Consider the following 23,596-nt stretch of genomic DNA (forward strand, 5'->3'; position numbering starts at 1 on the left):
CGTCATTTGCCTTATTCATGGAGAAATAAGCACAAAAACCAAAGAAGTGTTGAAAAACGTAATCACGTACACGCAAAGTATCTTGTTAGAAAGCATATCAACCCACACGGATCACGGTCCTGGGAAAGTCATAAAAGAAGGAAAGCAAGATTTACCACGTGAGATGTGCGCTCACTCCAGCTGTACGAGAGAAGAACCGAAACATTCAGGTGCATCGCAGGACTCTATTGTACCTCAGTGTCGCTGCGTGAGCGAACCGGTCAATACGCGTATACAGGGCGGTCGCGCGCGCTAGACACACACACACACACACATACAGAGAGCGCGCACACTAGACACATACAGACAGGCGCAGAAGAGAGAGGCGGCATTTAAACCAGTGACTTGGAGTTGTAAGGACGCTCTCTCAGTTTACGTGCGAGAGATTACATGCGCGCGCTTGGCGTACTCCCAGAGTTGAATTGGAACTTTCTTTTTTTTTTTTCTTTTACCGCGTGCCTCTGTCTGTTTTCTCTCTCTCTATCCCTCCGTGTCCCTTTCTTCCTCTCTCTGTCTCTCTTTACTCTTTCTCTTTCCGTATCTTAGAATCTAAGGAGATTGTGTTTGCGCGTGGTTAGCGAAAAAGTTTGGAAGAATGCTCGCCTGTACCAAGATAAGAAAACTTTATCGGGTTACCTAAAAGGATACTTTTGATGTCTCGGGGAGTTAGTGCACCAACCAGAACTTTCATCTTGTTATAGAAATGTGATCCTCTGAGAGAGCTGCCCGACCCAACTACCCGGACCTTCTGTTGAGAAACTACCGCCTCTTAACCCCCCCTATTTACTACTGATCGTCGCGAAGGAGGTAACATTCCGTTCACTATGTGAAGAAAAGTACGATCGAGGGACAAGTTTTCAAACCGTGCTTCCCCCAATGGGAGCGTTAAAACTGTATGGACTGGAAGTTGGAGATTGAATCCCTTAAAATTATTTCTGGTGATTACTTTGACCCGAAATAACCGAAGATGAATTCCAGACAGAGTGATGTGTTTAGCTGTGGGGGGTTGACACGTCAAATACTCACTGACCCCATTAATCCGACGCTGGTGTTGTGAAGGTAGTTTCTTTTATTTTTTCATTTCTTCGCTCTGCTGCAGTGATTGGTATTCTGATAAGGATATCGAGTGCCATGTATTACTTGCTCCTGGAGTATTTGCTCATTTCTTATCTCTCATCAGGTAAGAGAGCTTTATGTGCCTTGTAGTATTAGTAGTCAATCCTAAATGGCTGGAAGCGATGATTACGATATAAATAAGAGCAATCAGAATAAAACAACAATCCTACAACCCAATATTTTATTTTTCCAAAGAGTTAACACTTGCGCTCTGTCCTTAGACATTGCAGAATCGAAAACAAAAGTTGCACTAGAGCATACACCTTCAACAGTAATGTTCTGCTATCTCTTCTGATTAAGAGACACGCTTATTCACCATTTAATATAATCATATAGCGTTTAAACCTCCAGTTAACCAATCGAAAACCATAGACGTAACATTATTTCTAATGGGATCGGGTTGAGTGGGTGTTAAAGCTGTCATCGGGGTTAATGGTCTCGGCTGTGGAGTGGATATCGTGCGACGAATGCCTCAGCCCACCCAGCCTTGAAATAAACGCCTCATATTGAAGGAGAAGGGAAAGTTAAAGGTGTTCTACACGGACTTCACGCACCTGGACGGCCTCTGGTGCAACAGCACCGCTGGTAGGTGCTTCGCCAGATTGCTGCTGAGGACTTTAACCTTATTTTCCTACCGTTACTTCCGATTTCCCACATAATTTTAGAAATACAAAGACAGTGGGCCTCTTGGCGTAAAACTTAGATTTATGAATCCTCAATAAGTGTTGATTATTTGTCAGAGAGATAGTTTTATTTTATTATTGATTATTAATGATGATTAATGATAGAAAAGATAGTTTATTTTACCGCACTAACCTTCCATATAGTGCATCATCAAAGCGTTCCGTGTCTAGATTCAGTTATTTAAAATGTCGATAAGTCGTATAAACTCTTTTGAATCTATATAAGCGTGTTTTTTTTATATTCAAATAATTTAATTAGAGATTGGAGATGCCAATTTTATCTGAGATTTCTTAGTATAGAAGAAATAATTTGTATTTTACGTTCTTCCTCTTTTTGAAACACATCTATATAGGTCCCATTTGACAGAGTTTGGAGAGAGCTAAGCAAACAGCGTAAGAGTTGTCAGAATAAAAACATAAATGACTTTGCCTTGCAAAGAATCGTACAAAATTACACTCCGGACATTTGTTCCAAGTTTTCAAAAGTAAACTGACACCCCTGATTAAAAAGTATAATTTTGGGATCTTTTTCTTCCAAAGAAACAAAGCTACGATTTTTGGAGAAAGATCAGATATGTCGGGAGAATGTTTGAGCATCCTCCCATGAAATGGCTCCTGTTTAGCTTTTCTAAGTCTTGCTATAAAGAAGAAGCACTGTTTTCGTTGCTTTATTTTACGCTCTAGAATAAGCAGCAAGGCAGCTAAGGCTACGAGATATATTAGATCTGTAATTTGCATATCATGTCTATAATTTTAGTTTATTCATGGCCTTTTACTCTACAAATCAAGATAAAATTAATCTCAAAAGAAAAAGACAGAGAATGCGATGGTTATTAAATATGGGAAGGGAATGAAAGGGCAGTTGGGATTATTTTAGATTAGCTCCACAAAAGAGGCTCCAATGTCTTCTACAGTAACTAAGGGTGGTTCACCAGCCTGCGAGTTGAAATAACACTGGGAAACCCAACATCTCTAATAAACATTAGCCATCTCAGCCCCAAAAATCTTAAAAGAAACGCTTTACTGGTGGAATTTAACACGAACTTTGAGAAGATATGGATTCAATATCCTCCCAAAGTTAATAAAACAACCGAAACCGAGATAACGTAAGAATATAAGCTCTTATTGACAATGCATCTCAACCTGACTCCAAACAAACGTGGAGAATAAGCACATTTTAGTCTCTGCAAACAGGGCAAGTTTAAAATTTTCTTCCGGAAAGCGTTGATAGCCATGTATCCACTTCCGGAACATTGTATATCACGCGCTTACACTAACACACCGGTAATCGGTATATACTTTTTCCCCGTGAAGTGATGGAATGACTGGATTTTCAGTTACCTCCAAAGTGCTCACCAGTGAGAGAAAGTCGATGGAGAGGGAGGGGTGGCAAGCAATGATTGGAGTGTGTTACCCAGCGAGCTGCACGTCGTGCAAGAGTTGGCAGCAAAGACACACGTAATATGTCATCGACTGCCTACAACGTAATATAACACTCAGAGCTGTATTCGCTCTTTCTCCAGAGAGCCAACTTTCCTGATCCCACTGTCAGTATTTGAAGATGCTTGTTGAAGCGTATCCCTGTAGTGAGCCATCGGTATATACTGTAAACAAAGTGTGTTTTCTGGTCCGGTGAGCGTTTTCCCTTATGGGCATTAATCAAGAACTATAGTTCGGTATATCTTTTCACTCCTTGGAAAGTCACACCAACTGATGAGGAGATTTGGTGGCAAAAAAGACCCGCTGTGGAAAGTTCAATTTGATTGGAAATCATCTTTCTCTGTTTAAGCGAAACAAGCGATTCTAATTGTTACAATATATTAAGCCGAAAAACAACTGCCTTTACTGTAACTGTAGGTGGCATCCTTGGCACAGCCTCGCTACCAGAATGCATCAAACAAGATTGACGCTACTAAAAGCAATAAATTAATTGCCACTTTTTTTTAAAACTACTGGGAAGTAAACCTTGTATACTTACACGTAAGTTATGTAAACATGACCTTTCTTTCACCTTTAAACATCACAGAAGGTTGTTTTTTTTATAAGTTAAAAAATGGGGTCATGAAATTAACTTTTTTTGGTGTTGCGTGTAAATACAAATGTAGTTTTAAATTGCTAGTTGCTAATACATTCCGAGTTCCCTGATTCTTTTTAATTTGTAGTAACCGAGCTAGGGATAGAGGAAGGGTAGGGGTGATCGGTGACGAAGAGACTGGGAGAAGAAAAAGACAATTAAATCCGAAAAGCAAAGAGGAGATAAGATGCAACCGGAGAGGATATAGAAGAAAAAAAAACACAATGTGTACAAAAGAACCGAAAAATTTAAGAATAGATAAAGAAAAATAGGATAGATGGATATATATTAAAACAGAAAGTGAAGATGGAAGTGTTTTAGTAAAGGAAAGGTCAAGGGGAAATCGCAATAAGGAAATGAAGGAGATTAAAACAGAGTGGAGAGAGATCAGAAGAGCTGTAAATTAAAAATTGTTCTGCAACTTAAACATTTAAGCGCTGGAATATCCAATCAATGCCATCGGCTTCAGACAGCGACGATGCTGAACCTGGAAAGCGTCCGCCGAAGTTGAACCAAATTACATGAGGCAAAGTGTCTGCATTTTTCGATCAATGCTCCTTTTGCAGTGGCATGAAATTCGGTTACATCTGCTCGTCTTTTATTTATGCCGTTGAAATAATTATGAACACGTTGAGATGGAGAATAGAGTCTTCCAATGTTAGTTTAGCACATTTCCCAACGAGTAAAACCCGGTTCCTGATGTTGGCGAAAGTGCGCGTACAAGAGTCGATCAAGAAGTTTTTATTTTACAAGAGAGAGATCGTAAGAGCCTCTGTTTCTTTTTGGTATTCAGCTATCGCGCTGAATTGGAATGTATTTGAACTCTAGAGAGTCCAAGGCCACGAATTCGGTTTAAAAAAACTGTTTTGTCTTTAAGGATTCATAGAGTAAGTTGCGTCTTTTTTCATTTGGAAATGTCTACTACTCAGCAACTCCAACAAAAAACAGAATCCGTTCAAAAGTCTCATAAATTGGATGCCCTAACTTTAGGCACACCCACTGAAACCAATCTTGTTTCACTGTATCAATTAGAAACTTAATATGAAATTCTACAACTTATACTAGATACAGTTTAGATTTGAAGGCGTAAATGAATATTTTTCTGTTAAAAGTACGAATTTGTAATCACCAGGAAGTAGTGGAGCTTTCTAATCTACTCTAAACATACTTTAATTTAGTCGTTGAGGGATACGCTTATCCCTCAACGACTAAACGATAATTAAGAATGCGCAAGTTAAGAATATTCATAAAGGATTGGCTTAATTAGAAACTAATTAAAGTATCCAAAAAATAAGTGAATTTATCGCAAATTATTCCATTTCAGGTTCATAAATGTTTAAAACAGAAAGTGGGTAGAAATACTCTGATGGATATTAAAAGTGGAAATAACTGCTAGTGTAATGATTGGTTCAGGGTTGTCTGGTTCTATCTAAACCAATTTATGCTTCTTGAAATGCTACACAAAGTCAGCTAAACCTCATTTTTCCTCTTTCTCAGCGCAGAGAAAAGAATTTCAGTACACCGCTATAAGTTGGAGTACTCTCCCTGTCATTCATCCATTCTGTTTATGCGTGTCTCTGCCATGGTGATCATTACTCATCCCACGGATATGGAACATCTCCATCATGCCATTGCGATCGAGTTCAATGTCGAAAACCACCGATATGTCCATCAATTCTTGTCCTACCCCCGTCAATATCAATGTTCTTGTGCGGTCAGTGGCACCATCCTAAGAAATGTTCAGACATCAGTTACGGACCGCTGTTATCTTCTCATTCAGTTAACCCTCTGTGGCTTAGTCGATAGCGAGTGTCCCTGCTGAGCGAAAAGATCTGGGTACAGAAAAACTTAAAAAGTTCCTCTTGGCGGGGGAATTTTCACCAACTACTGAGTTAGTGAGCATCATGGCTAATTTTTCAAGGATCCTTTAAGAATTAATTGAGGTTTAGAAGGAAAATTTAAACCTAATGCTGATAATGTTAATTGGCTACCTTTTACTGTCTGTCTATACATCAGATCATCAATCGGTGGACTAATGGCCTCTGGCTCACCCCTGCTTTTAGAAAATTATCTTTAGCCATCTATTTGCTCGATCTGTCAGTCACATTGTTCGCCACTGACAGCTGGGGGTTGGGTTTTGTTATCACAAGAATCCTGACCGTAAGCAAGTATGAGAACACAATGCACTCTAAGTTTATTGTCAAAGTTCTATTCTTAAAGTTAGCGCATGTGCAGAGGAAATTTAATTGTGGTGGAGGGGAGGAAAATCATTTATCCCTGGCTGTCTTTGCTTAGAATTCAAGATAGTGTTCTTCAGACTGATGTTTATGTCTCGTCTTTCGGAGCTTCTTTTCCAAGGGAGGGAAAACATCAACATTAGTAAAAAGGCCTTCTGCCTCCAGAATAAGAGTACTTAAATAAACCTTGCAAAATCGAAAAAAAAGTAAGAAATAAAACTTTATTAAAAAGCAGTATAAGGAAAAATATTTTGGGATAAAAGGTAGAATATGTGAAATAAAATAAAAACGGTAAGAATATACAGATAAATAATAAAATCAAAATATACACATAAAGAAGCTTTTGGGGAGATGTGCTCCAACTTCAAAGTACTGTATGATGTCATTATTAATTACAGAAGACCGAAAACTGTGCAACACATGATTAAGACACACTAATCCAGAAAGTGAACAGCGACTACCGGAAGGATACTGTAGGCGCGGGAAGTGAAGATAAAAGATAAAGAGGAAAGAAAATATAAGCCATCAGACTCCAGGGAAATATCCCTCTATTACGATTAATATTGGAACCTGTCACACATTTTTGAAGCGCCTCTAGCCAACAGCGATTAAGAGAATCATGAGCGGTATCTAAAATTTAAACATTTCAATGTGTATTGCAATTAATGCGCTGCTTACATCAGTAATGCACAGCGACAGCAGAACATGCGAAATTGGCATGCCGAATAGCCACCAAATGATCTGAGATACTATCGCAAAGTCTACAGTTTTGTGTCATCAATATATAACCTACCCGTTCTCTGGGAATGTGATCCGATAAACGTAATCCACACGTTGCAGCAAGGGTACGACAGATTTAACTGGAAACCACTGACTACAACCTCTGACAGCGAGCTGCACATATGGTAATGTGACAATTCCCTAGCCAAACTCAATATTGGGGGAATAATTAGCTCATTATTGAGATCGATATGGGAAACTGAATTATTCCCATACAACTGGAATATATCCAGATAGATGGATGGGTGTCTGGATGGCAATGACGCAGTGTCATCTAACGCCATAATGCTACAAGTCGAGGTTCTTATATAAATAAAAGGATTAATATGATGAACTGAAAGAGATGCTGTCAGAAAACAGATAAAACGTTTAAAAAAATTACAGCGGATAAATACAACGGTATTTAACCAGCTATATGTTTGCCTTTAAAGAGATCAGGCACGTTATCATCATCAGTTAAAATCTGGCTGAGTGTATATGGCTCAAACAGGTGCGGTAAAAGACGCACAGTGTCATCTGTAAAATGTGAACTGCGGAGCTATCCAGAACATGGAGTAGAGTTGTCCAAACCTGAAAAAAACAACCTTAATTCTGGGATCTCGGCATCCCTATTTGCAGAAGGATAATATGTGGCCATGCTCGACTAAATAACTAACGTATAACGCTGTACAAATATCCTGGAGCATGCGCTGATCCATAATTGGTGAACTTTCCCTTGCACTATGGAGGCGGTTATTTTACAACATGACGAGCGACGGAAGAATTTTTATAATGTGGCTAATATACGTCGTTCGTTCTACTTCCCTAGAGTCTGACGGCTGATACTTTCTTTATTTCCTGATTTTTTTTTCATCCTCCCCATCTTTCTTGTAGTCACCGTTCAGATCCGCAATGGTTTGTCGTTATCACATGTTTTCCGGGCTTCCCTAATATAATGATGGTACTAATGTGTCGTATGCCACATTAGTTTTCTTTATAGTTGATAAAAAGAGTACACCGCTTCAAAAGCTTCTGTACGTGTACACAATAACTTCTTTTTTTTATTCTTAATGATTAGGTTCTTTATCTGTATATTTTTATTTCTATTTCTTTTAATAAAGTTACGTTTCTTATATTTCATTGTTTCTTTGCATCAACCAAACATTTAATGTTAAGACTTGCTGAGTAGCGATTATAAATATCGTGATTCCTACGAGGTTGCAATCATTCAATCGATGACGAGTATACTGCACACTTCCTTAAGTTCTCTGTTTTCCACTCACGCTGCACCTATATCTGCATCTCTATCACGAGCAAGAACGTCGTTCGTGGAATGCAAACGACTTCCACCGTTTGAACAACCCTTACAGATTACCACTAAGGTAACTCTGCCCTTGAGGGGTGTCGTCCGTAGCAGCTTAGTGGGCAAGATACAATACCTCGCCCTCTGCCATAGCTTGGAAATGAATGGGTTCAATTTCCGTCTACGAATGGGGAAATTTCTAAAGTCCTCTTCAATGGAGGCTGTGGTTAGCTTCTCACACGAAGGGAATAGGGTTCTTCTGTCATTCCCGTGCGTTATACTCAGAGTTCATCAGCCACGGGATATGCAAATCGGCCCAAGAACACACTTCTACAAAATAAACACAAAAGGGATATGAGCGATAAACTCCAGTGCTGTTAAACGATAATTTGATTTTATTTTTTGTCCTAGTGTGGTGATACAAGTACAAACTGCTTGTCATTAAAGTAAAATTACCCGTTTTCAGAATGAAAATCCCGATAAATCTCTTAACAAGATTCGCTAACTCCGAAAAGTTTCTAGGTTAGCTCCGACCACCGCCGGAATTCCAACTCTGACCTTTCCTGACGGTGGTAGTCGAACGGCAAATCCGCTCGTCCACGGAATGCCCCGATAAAGGAGAAAAATGTTGTGTGCAGTTTTTATCAGAAGCTGCGAGAACAGTCATTACCGGGTAAGTTCAAGTGTATATGGAGTGGAAGAATATTATCTGACTTAATGGTATCGAAAACCGTTTAAAATTAGAATACTGCTTCAGAGGGAGAAAGAGAGTCCCGGCGACTGCTCCCGGCCGAAGCACATTTCTAACTTGATCACGGGCGCAATTTTCCAACAATCTTTTTGGCAATGACCCAATGGAAGCATCTGAGCCGAGACTGCTAATGTCTGTTCCATTGAAGAAGTAGAATTATTATTAGCTCTACAGTTGAACGGACTATGGACTTCATTATTTGGCTTGTCTACCTACGTTTTTTGTTTTCTCTTTGGAAAAGAAACAGCGTCACTGCGCACGCCCAAAGAATGTGGTTCTAAAATTGAGAATGGTCTTTAAAGCGGTAATGCGACTGTCACTGGCAGCAACCCAGCCAAATTTCTATCGGTCTTTCTCAAAGATGGCCACCCCCAGGTGTTCTTCTGTTGCTTTTTGTCGGATCGATGAATCAAAAGGGTGATAACCCCAATTGACCTAACGATCGTCATTTAATTGTAGATTATTTAATAACAAAGAGGAAAAGAGAAAAGAAATAAATAAACGTTCGTGTATAGAGTTACAATATCTGAGGTCTGTCCTTGAGATAGTTGCGTGATCCTTCGTATTAGATCGATCTTAGCCAGTACCACCCCTGAAACCATGCGAAGAGTCAAAGGAGAAATGCTCTCCACTAACTACTCTGCCTCCATCTCCCATTTCGCTGTCTGTTTTAATGACAGCAAAGTAGTGGGCGATAGGACTTTCAAGGCACTTTTATGGCTCCTAGACAAACAGTTCCTCCTTCCGCCAGGGCTCAATCAGTCCCCCAGGTACTAAACAGTAACGGAATAATAGCTCTCGACTCCCGTTTCATATTCAATGTTTGTCTTCATTGTTTATATATAATGTTTGCTTTTCCCATTTCCTGCTCGTGTTTCCGCTATTAAAATTCATTTTTTATATATTTAAACAACAGTATCAGAGGTTCTCCAAGAAAGGAGGAAGATAATACCAGGATATCTGCATAAAAGTATTCTAAACCGACTCTTTAGGTGGTATCAAAATGAGCTTAGCGAAATCTATGCCACTCTGAGGACTGTTGATGCTAATTCAATAGAGAATACAGTTCGCAGATATAATGTATTTGCGATTATGGGGCATTCTTAAGGGCGCTGTGATGTTTTCCAACTAGTAAGCAAAAAAAAAAAAGCAGGTTAACAACGAGAACAGAATGCTAGTAATATTAAGCCAGATAATAGAACCGAAAGAAAAGACTTTCGCATCGATGATTCAATCAAGAGGAAACGGACTATTCTTTTATGAAGTTTTGTGAAAGAACGTTTCAATTTGGCAGACAATCTTTACTCTTTCACGAATGCCATATTCGACTAATGAAAGCGTTAATAACTTGAATAAACTCAGAGCTTAGACAAACATATCGTAGCAACATTAATGTAATCATATAAATTAATAATTCCTATAGAGTGCATTTGCATCATTGCTGTCTTATATCACTCCTTTTCTGCGTCATTTTTATCTATTTAAAAATTATAAACAAATCATCTATTGTGATTAGGGCACAGAATGTCGTCATTTCCGGAATAAACAGAAATTTATTATTATTAAATATAATTACGATTATAAATACAAAAATTGTTTAAAATTTGTTCCTTTGTATCTTGGGAGGTTGTCTGAAAATTAATCTCATATTTCGTACTTAAGGTTTTTAAATTACTTATAAAATACGCCCTTTGTAGTGTGTTTAAGTGCTGCTGTAAAGATCGTGCCAGACAGTACACCTCAATGTAGGATCCCATTCAATTTATATTTAATTGTTAAAGGGCACACTAGCTGCTTTTCTTCGAGTCTGAATTTATAGAAAATTTTCTATAGTTGTAATTTAAAGACGATTCTTTAATATTTCTATGGTTTCATCCAAGTTCATATTTTTGATTGTCACAAGCAGGTGTTAAAGATTTTAAATTAGAGAAAGTCGATTTTGCTACCCCCATGAGTGAAAGTGTAGGTCACATACAGTTTGCATGGATTCCCATGATAGCAGAGATTCTATTAAAGGTGAAATACAATCCAGGTTAATATTAGGCACATTATAGCCTTAGCAGCTGATGTGCCATTAAACCTCCAGAGCAACAGGTTAATATTCGTAGTTTGAAGTAGCTCTCTTAAACGTATACCTGCAGATTGACAATCGAGTGCATAATATATGTATGTATTCTCCCAACTTGGAATATCAAGTGGCTCCTGTATTGGTTGTCTTCGTAGTGATTTTATCTTCTCTGCATAATTCAGTAGAAAATATACTTTCCTGAGGTGTAGTGGAGGTTCATGGGCTTTTGCATATAGGCGTAGAATGGGTGAAGTTCGAAAAGCTCCTAATGAAAAACGGAGTTTGCTGTGATGTATGAGATGTGGTGATTTCAGAGTACTAGGAGTTGTCCCATAATCGGAGTAGAGTGCATTAGTCTGCTTTCCATGTCATTGCAGATAAGACCTTCACTGTTCAGTTTTTTAAAACAAATGAGTCGTCATTGCTTGATATGTTCCATTAAAGTTAATTTCCTGTCTACAATAAGACCCACAAAAAAATGGATGTTTTGCATCCATTACTGGAATGGAACCTATTGGAATAGTCTGTCCATCAAGTTAGAGTCCTAAGTCAAGATAACGGTTTCGCTTCCGACAAAAATGTGTGCAAGCAGATTTTTGCTTGCAGATTCGAAAATCGTTTAATCCTGCTTACTTATTAACTCTGTTTATATCTCCTTGAAGTTGATGCTCTATAGGTCGCATGCTTCGTGAATGTTATGAGATACTGTTGGTGTTGTTGTTGTTATTTGGTTTTTAGGAGCATTAGCAACTAAGGCCATATTGCTCCGAGGACATGCGGTGGTCACTCCATTGACCTTTCCGCATAATTCGTATTTGGTAGTCACGGGCTCGATTCCCGGTCTAATCAAGAAACGTGTGCTACGCACTGCTGCTTCTGCCTATGAGATATTGATATCATCAACGTACAAAACTATAGTGTTGACATTTTGGATTTGTTCTGTTATATATTTATTTTTAATTCCAAAACGGGCAGCAATAAGGACGGATCCTTGTGAAACTTCTTGGAAAAAAATCTCAAAAGTGTGGCAAACATCCTAAATTCCACACAATGCAATTTGCAGATACGAAATCTTTTTTTTTTTTTTTTTTTTTTTGGTAATAGGTACCCAATTGTGTCTTTGAATAATCGTCTTGCTCTTCTCTGCACCCGTTCCAACAGATCCACATTCTTCTTAAAATCAGGTTTCCAGACCTATATGTGTGCCCAAACCGGTACCTTATACAAATGAACAATCACCGCCTTGTTCCTATTGGAAAAATTCCTGTACATCATCGAGAGAATGCCAAGAGCGGTCCTAACAGCCTGTTCAGAAAACTTCATGTCGGACTGTACAATTACCCCCTCCCCCCGTTCTTTTTCTTTCTCCTCTATCATGAGTGCGGTGCCATCCAACTGTTATTCTGGAATTACTGCTCCCCACATGCAGTGCTTTACATTTTCCAATATTAAACCCATTTTCTAGGTTTTATTTCATCACACCATGATTTCTGTTACTAACCATCCTGCCAACTTTCATATCATCTGCAAACCTTTCCGTTGACATCTGACATTTAGACTTCATAATGAAATTAGTGGGTTACGGTTGCTCTAATTAGGAGGAACTCTATTAGATATGATGGTAGTTAGAACCCTAATTTGTGGGTGAGCAAATTTCTCGAAGATCTTGGTGATTCGGCTGCTTTGAATGGGAAGGTTAATGAATATGAGCTAAAGAACTCAATTCCCATTAAAATGAAGATGGATTTTTTTAGGGCTCGTGTCAAATACATGCATGCTATGGTCGATTTGCTGTTTTCTGGACGAGAAACCCAAGTTTCCGGGAGAAAAAACAATGCTACTCTCTCCTGAGAACGACTAACTCAGTCACGTTGTGGAAAAGGCCCATAAAATTATTTGTGTCATTAATAGGATTCGAACTCAGGTCTTTTCCACCCGATGTGGGGAGGAAATATGGGGAAGTGTGTCATTTATAGTTGACAAAACGTATCATTAGAAGTTTCCAAAATCTTAATATCTAATATTTTCCGTTTTTGTGAGATTTCAATAGCCCATTGTATCCAGACGATGCTCTTCAGACATTTAGATTAAAATTTACTGACTACTGTATACAACTACACTGACATCCCCAAACCATTTTATTTAAATGCAAACTATTGGGTTATTATACCGTGATAAGTTAGGCTAAAGAAAACTCGTTATACTATCGGAAAATCTCGCAAAAATATTCCGAATGTTCTGAAAAGTTTATGGAGGATTCACAAGGTTTGGGTAAACACTTTCGAATACATTTGTGCAATAATGAAAAGAACTAGTTTCACACTATTTTAATATCACCGCCTCTTACCCTCTTGGCTGCGGGCACTTTTTTATCGCTTTTAGAAAGGCTGCTTACAAGATGAGATTTTCCCATACAAGGATTTTAACAGCATATTTTGGTCTCAGGAACACACATCCGACAGGATAATGGTATCTGGGGATCCTCAAAAGGAGCTTTGATATAGCATACTAGCACGGCTGTGAGGAGACTTTCTACACTTTTTTTTTTTTCACTCACTCTGAGTTCTGTCCGTTGCTTTAGAATCCCAGACGAATTGTTGTAGTTCTATCGGCAAATAAAATTTACACCCGAAAGCTGCATTAACGTTTTTCCATTTCTATAACGCCCTTTGTAGCACTGCTTTCTTAGCCCAATTACTCCTTTTTCACTTCTTCCCGAAAATTCAAAGTTATGTACACTTCTCATCTAGTTTATTCTAAAAAAATCCAAAATTATTCGTGCAGTAGCTAAAATAGTTCCGATGTCTTATAAGAACACAAAACCGAATGAAAGATATCAATGGTATGATGTCATATATCGCTTGCTATTAGACATATTGTTAGCTCATCAATTTGTTGGGAAATAATTGTTGCACAACAATTGTTGGGTTATAATTGTTACACGACAATTGTTGGGTTATAATTGTTGCACGATAATTGTTGGATTATAATTGTTGCACGATAAATTTTAAGTAGTTGTTTGGTAATAACTGTTAGATGATCGTTGCTCAATAATTATTGGGAAATAATTTGTTAGACAATTGTTGCATTATTCGGTTACATTACTTTGCATTGTTGCACCGCATTATTTGTTGAACAGACAGAAGCAAATACAAGAGTATTATCGTATCAGTGGAAAAATGAAGAGCTTTGCAAGTAATATATATTTATATAAGATAGGACTGAATTTTGAAAAATTCCTTCCTTTGATAGATTTTAAATTTTCATAGACTTATTCGCTGATTCTTATATAAATCGTATTCAGTCATCGTTTTATCTTCAATTTAAAGTAGTGCAAGATAGTCCAAATACTAAGTAGAGATGTTTTGATTGATGCCTCAGTCAAATAAAGAAATGGAAGTACTTAATATACGTAGTGCACTTCTGACTTCCGCTGAGATTTGTAAGAACACAGAAAAGAAATTGGACAAAATGGTTTCCTGTGTAAGTGTACCAACAGGCAGATCTCTCCAGTGATTCGTTCCGATCTCTGTCAGCCACTCTCTCTTCTATATCTGCAGATTTATCATTATTTCATACCCTGCACAGCTCTTCGCTATCATCTTCCACTGAGCACGTCTTCCTCCGTACAAAAAAAAAAAAAAAAAAAGCTGAGCATTTCGCATCCCTTTATGGATTATTACAAATAGACCCGATCATCAACTCAGAATGTTCAATGCACTTTTTCCCTCCAGAAAGTAAAATAATTGGAAGTTGCACTAGATTTTATGAATAAGAATCCAAGTAGCCTTTCTAATATCTGTAAACAAAGGAGGTCAGGTCACTATTAGATTGTCATGACCTGTAGAGCTCGTAATTCAGCCGATGCTTTCAACTGAATCACGTATTCCATTTTGTGCAAACGTTGCAATGAACTCTAGGGGAAAAAGAACATTAAATTTTGAAGTAAAATCGCTCAAATATGGTTTCATACTGGACCTTGGTGGTATGGTAGCGCCTATTAAATGAAATAAACAGAGGTCGAATCTTGATTGAATCGAATCGGGTTGGGGGCTTCTATAAAACAAAAACGAATCTCGGAATGTTATATCTTACCGATATATGGTCTAGGTAAAAGAAAATACTTTTTTTTACACTTGTTTTAAAAGATTTTGCGCAGAAATTGCTAAGGCCATGAGGTTAGTATATATAGTGTATGTAAATTGCATGAGTTCTATTGTCGGTCTGCTTATTTTGAGGGATGAAAAATTGGGATGGAGTTTTGGATGAAAAACCGGAGTTTCCTCGGATTTTTCATCCGGAAAACAGTAAAATCGACCACACAATACACTTAACTTAGGCCTTATGGCAGCTTCTTTGGTACTTACATACGTACACATCTAGTACAGGCCAAACATATCGCTGTATACATAGTGAACATAAAGCAGATTGTTGTTACACTAATTGTTGGGTTATAATTGTTGCACGATAATTTTTAAATAATTGTTTGGTAATAACTGTTAGACGATCGTTGCTCAATAATTATTGGGAAATAATTGTTGCATTATTCGGTTACATTACTTTGAATTGTTGCACTGCATTAAAATCAGATATTTTATGACAAAAAAAAAAAAAAAAAACACCCAAAGCACGTAAAACTAAACATTTTACAAGCTGCTCTAATGGCATATCTTTCCTTTTCTCTTCTTCTTCAGCATCTTTTGTTCTCTCTCGGATTAACGCTGTATATCTGTCAATGGATTTGGTTGTTCTGCTTCTGATCCCAGTCTTCGCGTGAGAAACGTCTGTTTGTCGTGTTTTCTAGAAGCCAGCACTTCCCGCCTGTATGTCGTCAGGTTTTCTCGCACCATTTCCTCGGCAACCATGTTTTTATTGGATTATTACTTCCGTTGGGGATATATTGGAAGCACTGTTGCTTGTTTTATTTATTCTTTTCCCAAAACCTTTCCGTCACAATTTCTTCCTTTATTGGTTTTGTACCTTGATGGATGCCTCAGCTTTACTCAACATCTTCTAAATTCACTCCGAAAACTGTCTTGAGTAAACTACAAGCAGAAGCACCAGTATAATTACACTGTGTCCAATTACCATTTGTTTACATTGCATTACCAAGCGTGTTGATATTTGGGTTGTGTTTGTAATAAATTTGGCACCAGTTCTCCCTTGCCTGCGAAATTAAGCTCATCTACACGCGGATATTAGAAGAAGCCAACAAAAGATCAAATCACACCATTTCTTATATTCCTCGCTTTAAAACCCCTCTTGTTATAATATTACAACGAAAGTTCTCCTTCTGGGGTCATGATTTTCTCATACTACCGGTTATCGAGATCTGATCGGCGAGAAGAAGCAAAACACGCTCTTTTTCTAATGCAACTCGAAACCGCTCCAGAAAGTGCATGGACTTTTTCAAGAGTGACGCAGCTGTTCCACCTGCCAGCCTTTAACATAATGCAGTGTACTTGGCAAACTTATGTTTATTTGGAGATACATTTGAGTATAAAAGAACTGATATGTCGCAGGCGGTTTCGTAATTAGTTTCCATCGTTTTCTCTCTAATTTAACAAGTAAAATATTTAAAATAATAACAATCATATGTTTGGATTTTATTCATAGATATTAGAGTGCCCTCATGGTTAGCCAGATGGTAGAATCGCCATCTTCCCCACACCGGGTGGAAAAGACTTGTGTTCGAGTCCCGTCGATGACGTGAGGAATTTTCATGGGCCTTTTCCACAGTGTGGCTGAGTTAACCGGTCTCAGGCGAAGGTAGTGTGTTTTTTTTATCCCTGAAACCCGGGGTTTTCGTCCAGCAAACAGAAAATCGACCACAGAACACACGCAATTTACAAACAGTATACACAGAGCAATATGGCCTTAGTCTGCCGACGTTCCTATAACCCTATTAAAACAACAAACAGATATTAGCTAAACCCACTCATAACTTTTAATTATAATATATACAGCAATATATTTTCAAAAATATTGGACATATTTCGTTTCACACAGAGTTCACTACCGCTCGTTCAATAGTGTGTCGGTTGTTCTTTGCTGCTACTGCACGATCCATACTTCTGGGTAGGTTTTACACCAACGAACGGTAGACTGCAGTGGTACAGTGACCTGAAGAACAGTGACCACTGTCTGGCCCTGACCCAATGCTCCGGTATGTTCCATAATTGTTCTATAAAGTTCAAATCGGAACTCTATGCTGGATATTGCAACTTTTGCACACTTGTGTCCACCATTCATTCTCGACCAGAAACGTGGGCGTGTTCAGTGTGGTTGAAGTGAGCCCAGTGCTGTTTATGAAACCCAAACCATGATACCACCGGCCTGTTTTCGATTAACTTATGGGACAATAGTGGTATCAAAATAATAAATTTCTCTTCGAAGGAGACCACTGTGAACAAAGAAAATACTGCACTTGCCAAAACAGCCATCACAAGAATACGCTGCAGACTGTTGGTCAAAGGTGTCTTCTGCAACATGATTAGGGACATGTCCAGGAAAATCATTCTCCTCCCATACTAAACAGACCACACGTCATGCGCTTATCATCTGCTTGGATTCTTGAGAGAAGTCCTCGGCAGTAACCGTTTTTATACAGATGGTGACATACAAAGGTGATTCAGAGACGTCACTTATTTGCATGTTGAGCCGCTTTGGCCGTTAATACTATTGCACCTGGAGTGGAATCAGCTTTACCACGGAAAGTGTCCTCAGGTATCCTGGACCGGTTGGACAGAAAGACGCCCCGGAGTTCAGCAACGAAGCGAAGCACTGGCATGGACTGGCGAATGCAGCTCTACACCTCATCGCACACATGTTCGATAGAATTGATGTCGGGGAAATCTGGTGGCCAGAAGACCATAGCAAATGCTTGGATATTATTCTGGAACCAATGCGAGCCTTGTGACATTGCGCCTTGTCTTCCTGAAAGAGTTCCAGCGCCATCTAGAAACGCAGTCACCATGTAGGGCAAACATTGGTTCAAAACAATGCTGAGGTGTGTGTGCATAGTGTACATTAACTAAGTTGTTTTATACATTGTAGTATTCCACTATATAGACCTTTCTTTACTGTGTTATTTAAGACAAGACCAAACCGTTAGATTCGTCTTGAGCTAACTTTCTTTCAGCTGAAAAATCTCTCCAAAAGTCAGTCTATATTTATTAACCTACCTATCATTATTATATAAGTCTACACGAAAAGAAAATAGTCCACCAATGTCTTATGCATTTAAGTAAACAACACCATTTTACCAGCCTCCTTCTGGAACAATAAAATAAATCATTTTCGCTTATAAAATAAGAAATAAGACTATTATCGGAGGAGATTACGATAGATAGTTCCAACTTAGCGGGCGTGTAGTGTGCAATATCCGACTATGGGTTTCTCCTGCAAAAAGAAATGCTACGTCCATCACTGTTAGCAAGTTAAAATTGTCACTGACAGATGTCGCTTTAGCAAAGTGATATCTTTTATACGTCAGACGGAGGCAATGGATAGGCTCTTCTTGAGAAGAGTATCTATACTTGGAAAAGTGGAGGGCCATCTCTAGTTGGTGTTGACAGACGTCTAGCTTACTCTACAACTATTCTGACAACTGCTGACGCGGCATACTCCGACCCTAAGACACTTTTAGGCAGAGTTACAAAAGGTTAACTTGGAACTTACGATTCTCTCCGGTTTCTCTCTCTCTCTCTCTCTCTCTCTCTCAGAAAGGAATATCAACTGCCTCGGAAGCCACGACGTAAAGTAAATGATCTTTAAATAAATGGAATTTTTGTCGAGTGACCAAGTTGAAGTCACAAGTTTGTCTTACTGCGGCTTTTCTCCAAGGACCCGTAATTTAAACTTTCGAACTCTGACCACTCGCTGACGAGGCCCAATCTCTTTCCAACACGTAAAATTAACGATTTAAATAATGGAAGTTAATTGGAGTTTCAGATGACATTGAGATGTGAAAGTTTCTCAGTAGATGGCTAACTTTCAAAGGAAAACTTGCTAAGTTGGAAACAATTAAGTTTACTTATATTGTCAAGGGGATATCGGAGCGGTTGGTTAGCGTAAATTACCCTTCTAGACAGTAGAAGTAACTTTTTTCCCAATAGGCGTATTAGATTTCCAACTCTGGCCCTCTCTCTATATGTTGTGGCGTATTCGATAGAAGATAGGTTCGGTGATCTGTTTAACGAACACTGACAACAGCCTTGTAACGGCAGGTGCCGTAACCAATGTATTGATCCACAAACGATGCCCCTTTTTTTGTACTCTTAATAGCTATGCTGGCTCCAAATGGAGCCAAGCTTTTAATAGTTTACTGAAGGAAAAGGAAAAATCTTCAGAATGAAATTAAAATTTATGTGTTAGGTAAAGTTCAAAGTGGTCCGTGTTTATTTTATGTTTCTTATACAAAACCTTATCTACCGAGAAGTCCCTAGTCTTCTTCGAGACTAGGTTATGGCAATCTATTGATCGCTGTTATCCGAAAGTGGTTTTTTATTATGGAGAAACCCCGATACGAAAAAAAGCATCTCGAAAATTCAGCGTATAGATCAACATTAGAGAGACATTTGAAAGTATGATGGGACCGCATTTGTAAAAATTGTACATTTTATACTCTGGCTATGGCGATGATGTATGAAAAGTAAGCATTGTTTCAAAGTTTTGTTTTCTTCAAAAAGTGGGAAGGCTCGATTCTCAAACAAGAAAAATGATGTACTTTCCCATGTGACCATGATGACCGATTTTTCTTATAGAAATCGCTGAAGCTTGGGACCTCTTCTCAAACAGGCTAAACGCGATGCAAAATGGCAGAAAAAAAGGGGGAAATCTCTCGCTCTCTCAGAGGTTCTGCAACATTCAAATTTTGCTACTGTATTAAAAAATAAACGATATAGAAAGTACCTTTAAAGGGAGAATTGATAGCTTATTTAGGAATGCATGCAGAAAAAGGAACACGGTTAGAGCGAACTCTTCACAACTTACAAGTTTCTTATGACCATCGTATAACTTCAGAGATTTGTTCGCAATTTCCCACTAAATTAAGAGGTACCCCCCTTTCGAATGCGAGGGGGGGGAATATTGAAAAGAATCACCCGCTGTATTTATAAAACGTAATATTGTGAGGAACGTTTGTATCGGAGAACCGTACCGTAGTTGTTTTGAATCGTATTCAGGAACAGTCTGGATGCTTAAGAATGCAATAGAAAATGCCTTGTGTGCAGGTAATATGTGTATATTAGTCCGGCCCCTAAAACGAGGGAATTATTCTAGCCATAACCTCTCTATAATATCTTTTATAAACAGCTCAGATACAGTATTTTTGCTCATGAAGAATCCATTTATACAACGAATCTGGGTGCAATGTCCATTTGTAACCATCTCTATTCACGATCCCATTTATATAATGCAAGAATCATTTGCATGCAGAGTTTCTGCAATGGTTAATTAAATGTACTTCTTCCGTTCGGTATTATTTAAACTGAATCTCATCCAGGCACTGCCTTTTGTGTAGTACATGAAATTGATTTGTCACAGTGGCCAACCTGCCTTTGTATGTACACTGTGTTTACTTTAATTAGATCGCTATGGGCCGATTGCTCCTATTGATTAAAGCGTTCTTTTCAGTTGAAGAATTGCCAAGAATATTCAATGCCATTTTCATTATTGCCTTTAAGCTGTTGATATGTCTAATAATGGTGGTTGTTTATCCGAGTTTTCTCGCCATTATGAGAAATCACGGCCGACACCAGGGCTCTGTTTAATCCAAGAGTTCTTGGCTCATCTCGAATCGATAACTATAGCATTTTAAACCACAGTTCGGCCCTTATTTTCGGAAAAAAGAGAACCACATCTGTACTTCCAAATCTGTGGATGATCGTAGACTGGTGAGGACCTGATACAGACGTTGGAAAACAATGAAATTCTGGAAAATTCAAGTTTCACAGTCTTCTGTGACAATTCCACCAAGCTGTATACACAACGGATATGTCGGAACCAGAATACCATAGGTTAAACGGGCAGATAAATCCTTGGAGAAATTTGCATCTTTCCGTTGAATTGCTCCATGCTCCTAATTTTCCGCTCTCCTTCATTACGCCTCCATTAAGACGACATATTTTCCTTCGAATTAAATTTAAATTGGAAGGAAGATTGTACTTTACTGATTTATTAGATAGTATGAATCAGAGCTGTAATACTCAATATGTTCTACGTTGATAATAATATTAGTAAATTAATAAGAGGAGTTTACCTCAATATAGTACGTGGAACACTTCCGTATGATACCCTCCAGAAATTAAAACGGAAAAAACGAAAAAATCGACAACTTACCGGTCCATTAAAGTAAAATATAAATAATTAAAGTAAAATATAAATAATTAAATAATCAATTTAACACAATTCAAAATCAATTCGAAACAATTTAAAATTCAAATTAACGCAATTAAAAGAATAACGAAATTTTCGTTATTCTTTTAATTGCGTCAATTTGAATTTTAAATTGTTTCGAATTGATTTTGAATTGTGTTAAATTGATTATTTAATTATTTATATTTTACTTTAATTATTTATATTTTACTTTAATGGACCGGTAAGTTGTCGATTTTTTCGTTTTTTCCGTTTTAATTTCTGGAGGGTATCATACGGAAGTGTTCCACGTACTATATTGAGGTAAACTCCTCTTATTAATTTACTAATAAATTTACTGATTTATATATATACTATTTGAAACTCGTAGACTGGAGGAGGTGGGACATGTCCAGCTAATCCAGAGTTCCTCGTATTTACATTTTCCATGTTCCACTATTGTCCCTACGCCTTTAATCTACAACAATCTGAATATATGTTGGGGGTGGGGGACGATAATTTCGTCAAAATAAAATTAAAAAAGGATGTATATAAGAAAATTTAAAAACAGGAGGATAAAGAAAGACGTAGATGAACCATGGATGAACTTATCCGGAAACAGAATATAAATTTAAAATAAAATCATATTACAACCATTGTATAAAATTTTAAGGAGCAGAACTACAGAGGATAGGATGGAGCTTTACTGTTCATTACTAAATGACCAATAAGGAGTCAATAGCTCTCTTATGACGTCATCTCCCTTCTCTTATTCTCCTAGATATCCCGCTCACCGAGATAAGAAACCGCCACCTTAAAAACGGTTTATAAGGTGGCGATGAATGAGCAGGGTATCTTGTGAAGGAACTCACGAGGTTCAGGCACGTGATTCTATTAATAAAGGTAATAATCTGTGGGTAACTCTTAAAGCACTGATGAGCTTTAAGAGTTGGGTTTCTTAGTATAAAAAACCCAATTCCTCCTTATCGCTGTACAAAATCTTCTCAAGTGTCCTCCAATTCAAAAGAAGTAAACTGTTTCTAAAACCACTCGGTGATCTCATCCAAATAGAACAGATGAGTCAGGTGGCAACAAAGACCTGGAACATGATTCAACAATCATACAAAAGCAGCCACAGACAGAATGGGATTTTTTTGAATACAAAATGACGTATCGATCAACACTTTGAAGAAATACGGTCGTCCCGACCTGGTACCAGGAGTCACTTGATGCCCGTAACTTGAGCAAAATAATTACTCACAAGAACCCGCTCAAGTAACCAATCATCTCGTCCACTTATTACACTGTACAACCCTTTAATTGGTAGCTGTTAAAACACTTGACAAGCCATTCGTTGCCTCTACACCTGTAGATGCCACAAATAAAGGGGTTGTAGTATTCTGACGGTAGCCTACATCGGGTGGGTGAGGGGATGAGTAACGAGAGGCTTCTGGGCACTCAACTATCAGGAAAATACAAGCCATAATTAGCTCACTGTGGTGTTTAAGTCATCCATACTTCAGATCACTCCGGTCTTCTTGTTTTTGCTTTGTGTGGCTTGTCTTCTTTGTCTCTGCATAAAATATTGATTCCTTCATTGTGTGACCTCATAAAATAACTATCATTTCGCGTGACATTATACTGAACGCACGTTTGTGTGCGCACTCGCAAATATTTATCTTTTATGACTTTATAAAATACTGAACCAAAAGGATAAACAGTTTTCACATTTCGTATTAATGATTAAAGCATTGTGACTTCTTTAGAAATATTTACGGCAAGGAATATTGATTATAATGAATTCGAAATTAGCGCCGAGGCAAATAAGGCCACGAGGTATCGGGATACCGTGTCTGTAAATAAAAATAAATACCGTGATTGATTTCCATCTGCGTCCACTTATTTTTGTAACTATGTCCCCTGAAAATGATTTAGTAGAATTCAAGAGTTGGAAAGCCGTACATGGAAAGGAGTCTGGTGAAAGACAGCATAATTGGTCGACAGTACATGGACTATCGCAAAGTGCCATCATTAGACTTTGGAATTGATTTAAAGAGACAGGGACAGCAATGCAAAAAGCTGAAAGTTGTCCAACGATTTCATGAAGGGGAGGCAAAGAGCAATTTCAACTGCTCGTCGAAATCGATAATTAAATGTCAATGAGCTGCAGAGAGAGATCCCTAGAGGAAGATGTCTATCACTTCACATCA

The 23,596-nt window shown here is 38.1% G+C and overlaps 1 protein-coding gene across 3 annotated transcripts in view; it reads left to right on the forward strand.

Annotated features, from left to right (window-relative positions):
- Positions 1-389: 389 nt before the first annotated feature.
- The window catches only part of LOC150084400 (cell adhesion molecule Dscam1-like), a 266,709-nt gene continuing 243,502 nt past the window's right edge, over positions 390-23,596 (forward strand). For all 3 annotated transcript variants that reach the window (XM_090376031.1, XM_090376032.1, XM_090376033.1), the window contains exon 1: positions 390-1,219. In XM_090376031.1, the coding sequence (XP_090232157.1) occupies positions 1,171-1,219 (49 nt within the window). In that variant the 5' untranslated portion in view covers positions 390-1,170. The remainder of the gene's footprint in view (positions 1,220-23,596) is intronic.

The sequence above is a fragment of the Mastigoproctus giganteus genome, chromosome 6 (genome assembly GCF_048544385.1).
Source record: "Mastigoproctus giganteus isolate SK-2022 chromosome 6, ASM4854438v1, whole genome shotgun sequence".
NCBI classification, from domain to species: Eukaryota; Metazoa; Arthropoda; class Arachnida; order Uropygi; family Thelyphonidae; genus Mastigoproctus; species Mastigoproctus giganteus.